This window comes from Brienomyrus brachyistius, chromosome 1 (genome assembly GCF_023856365.1).
Source record: "Brienomyrus brachyistius isolate T26 chromosome 1, BBRACH_0.4, whole genome shotgun sequence".
Taxonomy (NCBI): domain Eukaryota; kingdom Metazoa; phylum Chordata; class Actinopteri; order Osteoglossiformes; family Mormyridae; genus Brienomyrus; species Brienomyrus brachyistius.
In genome coordinates this window covers 36,427,443-36,441,674 of record NC_064533.1, presented here as the reverse complement: position 1 = coordinate 36,441,674, position 14,232 = coordinate 36,427,443, and the positions used below count along the sequence as shown (strand labels likewise).

At 43.5% G+C, this 14,232-nt stretch overlaps 1 protein-coding gene across 6 annotated transcripts; it reads right to left on the bottom strand.

The window, feature by feature from the left end:
* Positions 1–77: 77 nt before the first annotated feature.
* ical1 (islet cell autoantigen 1-like) lies at positions 78–14,188 on the bottom strand. 6 transcript variants are annotated; one of them, XM_049020025.1, is made up of 16 exons: positions 14,161–14,188; positions 13,958–14,066; positions 13,481–13,521; positions 13,215–13,386; positions 9,518–9,590; positions 9,093–9,216; positions 8,419–8,617; positions 8,083–8,208; positions 7,865–7,963; positions 7,627–7,712; positions 7,109–7,158; positions 6,427–6,495; positions 3,506–3,718; positions 2,493–2,768; positions 2,057–2,158; positions 78–1,650 (listed from the first exon to the last, which is right to left on the bottom strand). In XM_049020025.1, exons 3-16 carry the CDS (start codon positions 13,495–13,497, stop codon positions 1,535–1,537), a joined length of 1,722 nt encoding a protein of 573 aa, XP_048875982.1. In that variant the 5' UTR covers positions 13,498–13,521; positions 13,958–14,066; positions 14,161–14,188; the 3' UTR covers positions 78–1,534. The 6 variants fall into 6 exon arrangements, 5 of the variants coding, with proteins under 5 accessions (XP_048875982.1, XP_048875997.1, XP_048876011.1 ...); XM_049020040.1 differs by having other exon boundaries at positions 3,506–3,703; XM_049020054.1 differs by lacking the exon at positions 3,506–3,718.
* Between the last annotated feature and the right edge of the window lie 44 nt (positions 14,189–14,232).

Here is a 14,232-nt window from a genome sequence, read left to right as displayed (position 1 = left end):
TCTGTCAGCCATTATTGTCACTGAGCACTTGGGATCCGAAAACTGGCATCCAGACAGCGAAGGGTGATGAAATGAGCTCAAAGGAAATGAAACGTTTTATTATTCCATGAGTAATTACAGCTGTTAGCAAAGAGTAGTTGCAAATAGAACTATTTTTGCTTTTTACAAAGTTTAACAAACAAACAATATATTTTAAATTAGTAAAAGGCATGTCTGACAAAGTGATTAAAGCATCTGTGATCGATATACATTCCTTTTTGTGTGTGAAAAAAATAAACCTTGGTGTTCAATAAAACATTTCAGCTGCTCAATCACAGTTAATGACTTAAAGGTGAACAGGTCTGGCATCATGTTCGCCTGGAGAGGAACACTTATATGAATCCTTTACATCTCAGTAAAAACTAGTGTTTCTATATTTATATACCTTTAGTAAACCGCATAGGTATTTTAAACCCCTTATAATTTAAGTATTACGCCTTTTGAAAAAGTGACTATTTTAATAAGTTTACAAGTTAAGTGACCGCACCAAAACTTTGAAGGAATCAACAGTAAGGAACACGAGCTGTACTCTCGAGAGCCAGTGCCTACAGCCAGTTTAAATAGTCAAACACCTTCCCTCACTCAGAGAAGCGATTTATCTGCTCATAAATATCCCCAAGACATTCGCCTGTCATGTAGACGGTGACCATTTCACAGCACAGCATCACCTCCAGTTCACAGCTTAGCACATCTGCAAAGATTCTCCCAGCACATCTGTGCTTTTTAAAGTTAAAGCACAAGATACCCAGTGGTAGGTAATACATTTAATATTAAACATAAACAATAGGTAGACATTACTTTCTCACATTCTGCAAAATATTGTGCAGTGTAGCATAAAAACTGGTCTCTCTTACTTTTTTGCAATGCGTCCACCTGCTGTAATGCTTTTCTGCTATCAGCAGATTAAACCTACCCTGTGAAAAACAGCTACACAAAATATTTCACCCAGATGCGCTGTTTGTTAAATGGACAAGAAAGCTGAGGGACGCTCAGCATAATCAGCCTATCCTGCAGACCTGCCGTCTTTCTGACAAGGAAAAAGACCTGCACTCACAATGTTTTTTCACTGTTTTTTTTACAGATATTCTTCCAGGACCTCAGTGCATAAAAATGACGGATTCAGGTACGCTCCGCGTCAGGAGGGAAAGCCACCCATACACAAAGGACAATACTCAGATGAGGTATACACACACCAAACGTTCCTGGACACTAAAGCTTGGCCACACAACGGAAAGCTTTGTGTTTTGCAAAAACCTATTCACAGATTATTTAGTATTAAACCTGATTGCTGCATAATCGGCCTTTTCTGGTGGCCAGGTTCTCAGGTTAGAAGGGCAAAACAAACAAGGGGGTTAGCGCTCCATAATATCTAAGAAAGCCTGTCACTTGGCTGTATTGGTAGGGTGTGTGTGTGTGTGTGTGTGTGTGTGTATACGCGCATGCGAGTATGAAGCAGAGGGCTGTCCAGACACACACTTTCCCAGCTCTCCTACATTCAGGCATTCATCAGATCTTCATCTCTCCGACCAATGGCGTCCGGGTTCGAGAGCGGGTCCAGGTCGGCAAAGAGGTTGAACCAGGCTGACATGTCACGGCCGGAGACCCTGGAGGCTGAGAAGGGCAGAGAAAAACAGTGTGAGGATAAAAAATAGGTATTTTATTTAAAATATATATTATATATTATGTAGATATATATTACCCAACTACATTCATGGATTTCCTCAAATAAAAGTAGTCATTGATTAGTAACAATTTTTAACTATAATTCTTCAGGATTTTGAAGAGCTGATCTTCCAGACCAATGTGATTTTTTGTCAGTAGGGTTACATTTCATTGTATTTGTTTCTTGTGTATCTTGATATACAGTATTTGGCACCAGCTTGTATCATCAGGAATGTGAAAATGGACACACATACGTTACAAAGAATGCCAAGGCACGGAAAAACTTCCTTTGTTCAAACACTTTGCAGAAACACAGAAGACTGGGCATCAGTCCTCACACCAAGACAGGACTTACCATTCGCTGTTGTCTTGGCGACACTTTCAGAAGGCGAAGCCTGGCCAATGGCCTGCGGGGGCTGCAAAGGTGGGGCCTGGAACATGGGCGGGGTTGCCCAGCCTAAGGAAATTACTTTTTTTAGAGTCAACGGTCAACTGATGATATTCATATTGCTATGTTCACAAACCTAAAATTAAATTCATCCCCACAATGATTATACTAATTAAAATCAACAAATGGGTGTCATTATTAAGTCCTCAGTGCCTTATACGTGAAAAGAATGGACACCGTCAACAGACAACTTTACTGAGAAATAATTGTATATCTTGACAATTCAGACACAGGACATTGATAATGGAAGTGCCTTAAAATGCACATACAGAGTCCCAAGAAAGACTTATCACACCAAGAAGCAATGAGCCACTCCCACCCCCAGGGGGCAGTGTGGACACACCTGTGGAACTGAGACTCTGATCCAGCAGCTGTGAAGGCAGGAAGCCAGTCGGACTGGAGGGCTGAGAGTGGGAGAGTACTTGAGCACTACTGGGGGTGGCCAGGCTCTGACTGGGTGTCATCTCAAAAGAACCGAAGGCATCTTGCCATTCGCGGCTGAACTCATCAGCGCCCATGGAACCTGGACTCAGCAGGTCCTTCAAAAAGTTCAGGTCCCCCCGTTCCCGTTCCTCGTCGAGGTCCTGCTGCCCAGCATCTGAGAGCAGGTCTCTGGGGCCTGTAGAGAGATCAGGCTGTCTGACACGCTGCCAGAGGCACAAGCATGCGTAGGATATGACAGACAGAGGAAAGCATCTTGATAATAACAAGAAAACACCGATGAGGGCAGAAAAACACACAAAGGAAAAACAGAAACTGACAAACCCACAGACAGAAAGATATACCACCAAAACACTGACAGACACAGTCATGATCCCAGGGACGCACTGGAGAGTGCAGACGAGGCACCATAGCTGTCACAGAAACGTGCTGAAAGATTAAACAGGACACTTAAATGCTACAAAGCCTTCAGACAAAGACTGCAATAGGAAACGAGTTAGGCGTGAAAGGTCAGCCTCCATTGGAGAGCAGAACTGAGCATGTCGGAAATATGACAGGACACCACAAGTGGCAATAAGGGCAGCAGCAGCAGGTGGTTAAGAACCTGGACATATGGATCAGGTGGTTGCATGTTTGAATCCCAGGAAATGCCCTCGCTAGGTTAGCAAACAGTATAGAGATTAAGGGAAAGTGCCTCAAGGTTTGGAGTTGAAGGTTTCTTAGCAAAAATAGCAGCCAAATTATCTAGGATTGCAGATGGGTCAGATTCTTGGGAAATAACAGTTAGCTAAGCAAAGAGCCAGTTTTACTACATAAACATTTTGTGGATTAAGGTTTGCAGCTGCTTAAATCAACCGAAGAAAAAAAAAAGATGCAAGTGAAAAGGCTCCACCCCCAGGTAGTTGACATGTTTACCACTCTCAGGAAGTGCTGTGAGATCAGACCCTGGGGTCTCTGCTGCAGAACCACTGCCACCAACAGGGGGCGGTGTAGTCACATTAGGGCAGAGGGGCTGGAGAAATTGTCTCAGCAGATGGTGGGGTGTGAGGGACGCTGGGAGCAGGAGGTCGTGTGTACTGACCACACTTTGGAGGTCAGCCAGCTCACGCAGGACTGGATCACAGATAACTTGGGTTCACAATCCAAGTACACACAGAAAGGCAAGCAGACAGACAGACACACACACATCAAAACCACATGGGGTTTCGGTGGTCAATAAGGAAAAGCCAGTCTTATAAGTCAATTAAAAATGCACCTCATCCAAGCCTTACGCCAAACATAGAACTTCAAATGAATGCCCTGCTTGGACCAGTTTCAAGCATTGCTCTGTGCACATATCCTACCTAAGACCAGTGCTGGGGAAGTTACTCACAAAAGAAATCAATAACAGACAGAGGTGGAAAATTCAGGTCCAGAAAGTGCAAATCCAGAACACGCTTTTGTTTCAACCAAGTCTGGCTTACCAGAAAGGTTAGTAATGCTAAGAAGGTTAGTTATTTCCTATTTAAGATCGATCGTTCATTAGCTGGTGTTTCCAGAAACCCTTCGTAACTAAAGTAGTCCATTATCTCCTTCGTAGATTTACGAGTGCTCCGACACACTCGTTATTTGCTACGCCGTCTTTTGCTTACTGTTCTGTCACAGACACAGCGACCGGCCAAAGCAGATCAGAAAAACATTGACGATTTTTTTGGTCAACATAAAAATGCTCATGATATAATTAGAGGTTAGTATTGCAATATAAAACTGTAATGTAGACTATAAAATAGCGTGAAAGGGGCTCGTTGTTGTTAACACCTGTATGCAATCTGAGTACATAACAGGGTTGTGCAGCATTCAGAATTGGATTGAGAATGACCTTGAAAATCAAACTCAATTCATAAAACGGTTGAAAACACTGTTCAGAATCGCAATTTGACTTTGAATATAAGGAAAGAGAATTAAAACGGAATTGATTTCACATAAATTTATATGCATAGTGTAAGTGCAGCTTTAACAATACAGCTAAATATTTCGATTTGAATTACCCAGCATGTTAACATAAACAGCACACACAGAATCCCGGCCCTACACCCCTCCTCCATGCGAGCACGAATATTCACGCAGCAAAAAGTACCCGTGGGACGTGCCCCCCTGGTTCGAGCATCTGCCTCAAAAGGGTGTCACTGTAATTCAAAAACGAAGGCTACATTTGAAATGTCGCCCATAAAATAATTTAACTGTGATTTTGTGTACCATGGTGAAAGGGCACCTCATAGTCATAAAAGTATGATTCCTGCAGACCTACAGATACACATGACCTCAACAAGGCTGCTGTGTCCTGCATCTGTGCATTCATCACATTTCTGTTGCACCGTGCTCACAACTACATACAATGTCCAGTAGGAGGGGATGCCTTGCATGACAATAAACATGGTTTTCATGCCATTGCAGGCATACCTAGCATTGTAAGTGCAGTGGATGGAACCCTCAACCCCACTCATATTTGCAGCCCTGTGAGTCCCACTTGCACCTGTTGAAAAGGGTTCTAGGCTTAAATGTCCAAGTGATATACAACCATCAAGGACGTTTTACGGACATTGTCGCCAAGTATCCTGGGAGTATACATGATGCGCATATCTGGTCCAGCTTTGGAGTGTGTCAGATGGCAAAGAATGGTGCATTTTCTGGTGGCTGGTTATTGGGAGACATCAGGCATCCTCTTATCTAATACCTTCTGATTCCAGTGTTGAATCCCCAAACCGTGCCTGAGGAGAGGTATTACACCGCACACTAAAGAGCACACACTGCTGTAGAGGGTGCTTGGGGCATGTGGAAGATGCCTACAGTTCTGGTGCCTACACAAGTGTTTGGGAGCTCTAAGATTCCCCCTGAATGTTGCAGTGCTGTTCTTGTTATGTGTCATATGCTGCACAACACTGCAATAATTATTTGATTAAAACACATTTTTGATCACCTCCTCAATCAGTCGTTTTAAGGCTCCTTTTGAACTGTGACTTCCTTTTCCCATCGCAGCTCACCATTCTGCTTTGTTTAATAAGGATGCAACATCATATTTTGAGCCTATTTTTTCAATAAATAGGTTGATTAATTGTGGTCTTAATTATGGTCCTTTGGAATATTTTCATTGATTTTCTAAGGAGTTTTTTTTTTTACATTTGCATATGTCTGGTGTGAAAATCATGTAACATATTTCACCATTGAAATATATGGAATTGATGTTCCTGCTACCGAAAGACTGCTTTTCTCACGTGGAGGCTGGGGAGGAGCCAACAAAGTATTACTTTAAAGTCCGTTTGGTAATTGGAAATGGAATAACAAAAGGTTTCTGGAAATGCACGTAGACCTCACTCGTCCTTATATTGTTCATTATTCACCAAGATCAATCGTTTTCTGGAAAGCCACTCCAGATGAGTACTGTGACTGTGACTTTTTATACTCAACTGGTTGATTGAAACAAAACCTTGATCTGGATTTGTACTTTCTGGACCTGAACTATCCACCTCTGTCTTTAATAGATTACCTTTGTGAGCAACTTCCCCAACACTGCCTAAGACCTACGGTTATTGGGAGACATCAGTCTACCACTCTAGAAACCTCTACACGGAAGCTTCATGGAATCTGCCCTTTCCTAAATCTACATTTTAACACGGCAATGGTTTAATTTGTTTCTCTTTTCTGCATTTTTAGCTAAGCTGTTGACCTTTAAACATGATGCAAATGAAGCATAGATCTGGCCAGAATTCTGGATACCACTTTCAGCTAGCCGTGTATAAACAGTGCACGTAAAATCATTAAATAGTGAACAGTGGCGTCATCCCTGCTTCATCACGCACCGGAGTCGAGGCTCACGCACTGGGAGCCGTCGCCGTCCTGGGTCTGTCCATCAGTGTTCAGGGCAGAGACTGCAAGGCAGACAACACTCATGTGAGCTGGGCCCCATCAGGCCCCATTATTTTCCAGAAAAATAATAATTAGATCAGCCTGGGATTGTTTTCCCACCATCCTGAAACAGGAAACCACATCATAAGCCCTGCTATGTCCAACTGCCAATAGACACAGGCATGCCGGTGTCACAGACAGAGATTGTTTATCTTCATTGTTACTTTTCTGCTTAATACAGTCATTTGTTGACTATATGGAGCAGACAGGAAAGGCAGTTTGTTTGCAAAGAATCTAATCTGTGACAGATTAGGTATGCAATGATAACGAGCTAAGTCCACCACCCGGGGTTGGACATTGCAGCTTTCATAAAAGGCCAATCAAGCCGAACATTTCATGGTCTGTCCGCACTCAAATTATAGCTAGTGGAACACAATCCAGGGCTCAGAGTATCAAAGCCCTAACAGCTGTCGTACGACACTGACAGTGGAAAAGATGATATGGACCAGGGCGCTACAGTCTACAGGCAGTCTACAGAAGGTTCATCTCCACACCACAAAGCCAGCCAGCACCCTTCTTGTCACTTATAGGATCTGACAGACTATTCCCATGTTTGTTTGTTTTTCCAGTACGCACCAGTCTCAGAGGTAGAGTCCCCTGCCTTCTCTTCCTCCAAGGATATCAATCTAGGAAAAAAAGTCAATAAGAGTCAGTAAAAGAGGAGCCAGCAGCATCCATCCAGTATAAGCGAGAGAGACTCTAAATGACATGATTCGCAAATAAAGGATCCACAGAGCAACTTCTCAAAGTGGCTGCACTGCACCTTAGTGCTGTCATCTGAATTACCACCTCTAACTTAGTGTGTGATGGTGAGTCTGTGCCCTGAAGTAGACTGGCAACGCTGTCTGGTGTCCTGTGCTTCCTGGGATAAGGTCCAAGCTATCCACAAGCCTCGGTGTTCATGCAATCTGCAAACTGAATCGAATAAACCTTGAAAAGAGTATGTGCATGTAGAGAGTATAGAAAAGCATGTTTAACTCGCTCTGAGGAATGTGCCAGAATGAAACCCACATGCCGAGTGTTTAGGAGAGAGAGCATGTGAGAGCACTAAAGCCAGGATGTGTGCACAGGCAGACAGGATGTACACCACTCACGCGTCCAAGTGGGTCTGGATCTCGCTCTCTTTCCTGTTTTCTACCATCTGTCCTTCTGTGAGCTGCTCAAGGGGGTCCTTTAGATCCTGACAAGAGATGAAGGCCCAATCAGACCTCAAAAATGCAAGCCAAGAGAAAGAAAAAAACAAAAGACAAATGACACGCATTACTAAAGTAACTCAACCATATAAACAGGTTTGTGCAGGAGGATGTGAGACAGAGATCCCCTTGCTGGCACCTTGAGAGTGGCGAACTGGTACTGCACATGTCCCTGGAAGGCGTCCTGAATGCTGGTCATCATCTGAGCTGTCTTCTCCCAGAAGTGCAGCAGAGTGGTCTGGGAGCAGCAACAAAATGACATCGGCTTGATAATGAGATAAGATACCGACAAAAATATGCCTGGGTGAGGCTCACTAGTGCCCCCTGCAGGACAACACAGTCTATTCTGAGGCTAACCTGGTAAGTGGCCAGCGAGTGGGACAGCATATTGCAGCGACTGGCTCCTAGCATGTCCACCTTCTGGCACACGTCGTTCTTGAGCTTGTCAAATTGGACCTTGGTGCTCCTCACCTGTGCTTGCACCTGAAGAAGGCAGAGGGAGTGAGACATGACATGGAAGTTGGTCCCACAGCCTCATGGTTACAACTTATTTTAACCCCTGACAGCATTTCAGAAAGAGGTTCACAAATATCACTACTGCTGCACTGCTGCTCCGACACAGTACAGCCGATTTATCGGTCCGCGCATGTTTCAGTTAATCAGTCTGCGCTCATAACACTTCTGGCCCCTCACTTTGCGAAACTTCTCCAGCTGCTTATACGTGTCGGGGTCCAGCTCCTGGGACACATCCTTCATCCACAGCAGGGCGCCCCGGTACTCCGTGCGTGCCTTCTCCATGCGGCCCACTGTCTCTAGGCTATCTGTGATGGCGCGCCTCCGGAAAGTCTCCACTTCCTGCTCCATCCGGCGCAGGGGCGGGTAGAGCGCCAACCTGGGGGGAGGGGAATGGGTGTTGAGTTGAACCGGTTCAAAAGAGAGAGGCAAATACATGCATAACACACCAATCGCAGAGGAAAGGCATGATTACACATTCAAATGCAGGTTAAAACTAGCATAACTCTCTAGTTCAATGTTTCCCAATCCAGTCTTTGGGAATCCACAGCCGGTCTACATTTTTTGCTCCCTCCGGGCTCCCTGCCAGACAGTCCATGTTTTTTCTCCCTCCGGGCTCCCTGCCAGTCAGTCCATGTTTTTGCTCCCTCTGGGTTCCCTACCAGACAGTCCACGTTTTTGCTCCCTCCCAGCTCCCGGTATTGTCTGTGGGTCCCTGAAGACCGGATAGGGAAACACTACTCTAGTCCCATGGTGTTTATCGGGTCCCACAGAACTCTTATGAATAATTCATGTGTCTAAGCCATCCCGAACGTATGTTGAACACAGTCGATGGTAAGACAGAGAGGAGCTACCTCATTTTGGCCGAGGCACACAAGGCCTTGCTGGTGGCGTCCATCATGCTGCCTGCCTTGGTCTTGTCATGTTCAGCCTGGAAGCGCAGGAAAAGTCCCAGATGATTCTCCTCCTGGGAAAGGGCTTAAAGATGGGAAAGGAAAAACAAGAAACAAGAACAATTCTGCTAAGAACCTCCATTATCTAGGACAATGTTTCCCTACCCGGTCCCTGGGGACCCACAGTCGGTCCATGTTTTTGCTCCCTCCCAGCTCCCTGCCAGATAGCCCATATTTTTGCTCCCTCCAAAGATGTGGGCTGTCTGTGGGTCCCTGAGGATTGGATTGCGAAACACTGATCTAGGATGCTACTGCACATTTCACATGCACCCATCCCAAGGACCCCGTTATGGTGCCCCCATTTCTGCCTGACGTGCAGCACTCACTTGTGATTCGTTGCTGGTATTTTTCAATCACCTTCAGCAGCTCTGTGCATGTTGTCTGCACCGAACGGAAGAACTGCATGGGAAAGAGAGACCACTGTCAGCCTGTTCTTCAGGGTAGCTGCAGCATGATGACGACAACACAATAATCCTCTTCTCTCCTTCCCTTAAGGCAAAGGGTTCATATAACCCTCCCAGCCTGCCACAATCTAAACACAATTTCCACACAATAAAAGGAAGAGGGGTCATCATGTAGCCATGGTAACCAGATAATTCAATCCACCACACTTACGAAGGAGCAGAGCCAAAGAATGAACCCACATCATAAGTAATGTCATGCTCAATAACCTATTTTTATCTGCTGGGAGAAAAAATAAATACTTTTTTCTGGACTGCATGAGTCATTTCACCATGAAAACTGTAAGAGACACAAATCTACTAAACCTCTTACCAAAGTAAATATTATCAAAGATCATTAAAGTTATCAGAATATATCATTCTCTATACAAATTTATTAGGTCATTCTTCCTCAGAATATGCAGGTAATCAGTAACCTATAAGCTGAATTTCTACGATAGAGCTGCATTTCTACGATAGAGTTGCATTTCTACGATAGAGCTGCATTATTGTATAAGCTGTATTTCTACAATCACAGCAGTGATTTTTTCCACTTACTCATCGTACGTCTCCCATTACACAAACATATAATTTATGCAATTGCAGCTGGCTTAACTGTGCTTAAGACAACAATGAAATGATAAGTATTACAGGAGCACCGGACAGACCACAGGTGTGTTTACCGATGTCATTCTCAGGCAGACATAGGACGGCTGTAGCGCAGTCAGCTCAGAGGTGTGGTCAGGACCACCTCCCTGCCACAGCAGTGCCTCCTGCTGGTAAGGCTTTAACTAGCATGACATCACACCAGTGCTCCCAACCTACCGTGCCACTGGACAGCAATGCAGATGATAAACGAGTGAGCAAGACATGTGCATGTGCTGCATGGAATAAAGAAGCAGGCCAAAGTGCTATTCTGTTCATTTTTAACCCTGGAGGAGGGGCTTCAAACATCAGACTAACTCTGAGCTGCAGTCACATGAGCCCTAGAGTAATAACAATACACTCTTTCTAACTCGAACAGTATCTGCCTCAGAGAAGCAGGCAGGCTCGATTTCTGCAGGATTCCTTACTCAGAACCTATTAATTACAGCCATGCAATACAATTCTCACAGAACAAAACACACTGAGACCCCACGTCAAAGTGATGTTCCGAAGGAGCATTAAGTGTTTGCTAGATGTAAAAAATCCTTACTAATATGCTGTAACTGGAGAGTAGCCTTTAATATCCAATTCTCTTTTTTCATTTCTTTATTTCATTTTTCGTATTCTTAGGTTTATCTACTATTTTCTCCCTCCTATTTGTTCTGAATAATTGTCATAACAAGGAATTTACCATGATCGTAATTACTATGTATAGTCTGTGTTCCCACAGTAAAAATAACTTTTAAAATATCCAAATAAATAACATTCACACAAACAGTGGACACTAAACAGGAAAATGACATTAAAATTCATAGTGGTGGATACACCTGAAGATAATCTAGGGTATATGCAATTTGTTTGGAGTTAAGAATTTTTAAGTACAAAAGTACAGATCATCTTCAACAAAAACAAACTGTAAGAAAACTTTTAAACTGGAAAAAAAGATATGAAAATAAAATAAAAACTACACCTAAACACACATTTTATTTATTTATTATATATATATATATATATATATATATATATATATATATATATATATATATATACACACACACACACACACACACACACACATAACACACAATTCAGACCGCAAGGACTGTGGCTGGTCTGCTTGGTACTATTCGTGTTTTTTTTTTTTTTTGGAGCGATACACAGAAGTGTACCTATATTGCTAATGGAACCTGTAGCGTTAGTTATATCCAACATTAAATAATTTGTTTAGTTTAATGTTAGATATAAATAACGCTTGTTTCGTTGTCTCGCGCCTCTAGAATTCGCGCTAAAGTTTGTTGTTGAGGTCTTTCTCTAGCATTGGCAAACTGTTTATTGCGCACTATGGTTTGTCTTTAGATGTTTGATCAAATTTCTTGTTATATAACGCGCTGTCCCTTCCTCCTCTTGACACTTCAGCAGAACAGAGTTTACAGTTTGCTTCACTTCTGTCGTCGTCTCTTATCTTAAAATATGTCCAAATTGCCGACATCCCCCGCGTACACTCGCCAGTTCGCCAATGCCGGTGTTCTGACGAGTTGAGCTACTTTGTCAAGTTAGGCTACCATAATGCTAACCGATAGCCCTAACCCTAACCTCCAAAAATCCCCTAAAACCCTAACTCTAACCCAAACCCCTAAACCCTAACCCCAAGACGGTGGAACTGCACATGCGCAGATAGGCTCGAAAGCACGTCTCTATAGGTAGCAATGATTGATAGAACACCGGTATTCTCTGCAATTATCCTTCCTAAATGTTTCTGGTTGACAAATCTCTCGCTAGACGCCAAAATCTGATTGGGTAGCACAAAAAATGCAGCGGGTTTGAGTTTTAACGTAATGTTGCAATTAAGTGGTGTCGGATCTTGTATCGGACAATTTTTATGAGTGAGCATATGAGGGTAGTATCGGGCCGATACCGATATTGGTGCATCCCCAATCGTGATACAGCAGTGAGCGGCTAATTCAGCGCCCGGTGAGCAGTGCTTTGGGGCGGTACCTTGCTCAGGGTACCTCAGTGATGCCTTGTTGGTCGGGGATTCAAACCAGCAATCTTTCTATTAAAAATGCGCTTCCTTAATCACTAGGCCTCCACTGCTATATAATAGCACACATGCAACGTATGTGTGGAGAATGCTCATATGCACTGTGTATTCATGCAGGATTCTCTAAAGATCCGACCCATTCAACTTGCAGCCTGTCCCTTGAAATTAAATTTTCTAAAATTTAAGCTGAAAATAAAAAACGACAGAAATATATCTTATAAGAATTAACAAAACCACACTGCAAACTAACTAAAACTGAACTGTATTTAAAATTAAACTTGAAAATAAAAATGAAGACTAAATTAAAAAATCAAAAAGATAATAATACTGGTGGAGACCAGTGAAGCTTAGAAGTAGCAGAAGTCAGGTTCCTGAGGGACAGCAGCCCACTGGGAACCAGAGCAGAGGCTGAGGAAGCCTAGGAGCTGAGGGGATCCCAACCTGAGAAGCAGGGGGTTTAGGCTCAGGATGACACAGCTAACTCCTTCACGTAACCTTCACTTTATAGCAGACATGCGTCTTTGTACAGACCCATCCTTTATTATGAACTCCCTTAGATGAGGTGTGTTTTGGACCAGCAAAACCAGAGCTCGTGTACCTCGTGTGCGTTCTAACAAGCATAAAACGGAGTTGGTGAAATCAGGAATCGTTCAAAGATCCCGCATAATTTAAGTAAAAACTCATCCACCCTCTAAAAAACTGACACGAGGGTTAAATGAGACAAGGCTTTGCAAGGGCAATGCGACAGTAACTTAAAACGCCTTTGTAAGCTGACACAGCCAGTCTAGTACAAAAGCAGTTCTATACAGCAAACGGAAAGGCAGCCACACGATCAGCTGGATAAAGCAGGACCTGACTATCGAACATAGGAGGGACGCAGAGAGACATGCCACGCACCTCCAGCTTAGAGTCTAGGTCGGCGTCGGACGCCACCACGTGCTCGTCCTCCTTCTTGCCAGTGGCTTTGATGAGGACCTGCTTGGTCTTCCAGAATTTCTTCTGCATGCGCGCCATCACGGAGCGATCTTCAGCTAAGAGTTCCCGGCCGGCCATGAGGTCACTGGGGAACCTGGCAGCAGACGGCCATCGGAAACGGCGTTAACTGTTATAAAGCTGAAAAACGGCAATCGCAACAGACTCAGCGACTAAACATGAACTCCTACCCGTGACTGCTGTCCATTTTCTATGTAAACTTGTTTCAGGTCTGTAAGGAGGACAAAATACAACTCTAACTTGCAATTCAAGGCATTTGACAGACATGATATTTAAGAATAATTATAATCAACTCATATGGGAAAAAAATCACATTATTCGTTACCACATTTTCCTATTTGCCGTTATATAACATATGCAAATATTAAAGTAAAAAAAAAAGTGTTCCCCATAAAACTACCAGTTTAAGTCGATAACGGAGACACTGCGCTCCTGACCTGTACCGGGAGGTTCTAATAGAGGACGATCAAATGATTATTTAATGTTACCACTAATTTACAGGGTACACCGTGTCACAACAGATGCACATTTTAAAACGAACGCCGCATGCCCGAGAGACACACAGCTCACATTGACAGCTACGTACTGCTGACGATCCGACCAAAAAACACTGCTTTTTGGCACCTTTCCGGGGATAAAAGTCCTACCCTTTTAACAGCTGTTTAAAATGGATGTCTTGGTCCGAAGTGACCATATGCGTCCGCCGTTAAGGTTTAATGAAGGAGAGACCGTTGTGCGAAATCACCATACACTCGCCTGATACAAAAAGAAGGAAATCGTGAGTTGGGCAGAGAAAAATAACGGTAAAATTAAGCTTGTTTCAAACAAGTAAACTAGAGCAGTAATTTACCCGACGTGTCATTTGTGCGCTGCTAAGCAGGCTAGTGATGACAATGGCTATTGAAATGGGACAGTGTTAGCT

What these genes read in the sequence shown, in the direction of transcription:
- ical1 (XM_049020025.1), bottom strand. An exon ending in GGACTCTACCTCTGAGACTG is followed by an intron (nt 6,496 to 7,108) that starts GTGCGTACTGGA and finishes TCTGCCTTGCAG; the next exon opens with TCTCTGCCCTGAACACTGAT. An exon ending in GTGCGTGAGCCTCGACTCCG is followed by an intron (nt 3,719 to 6,426) that starts GTGCGTGATGAA and finishes TGTGAACCCAAG; the next exon opens with TTATCTGTGATCCAGTCCTG.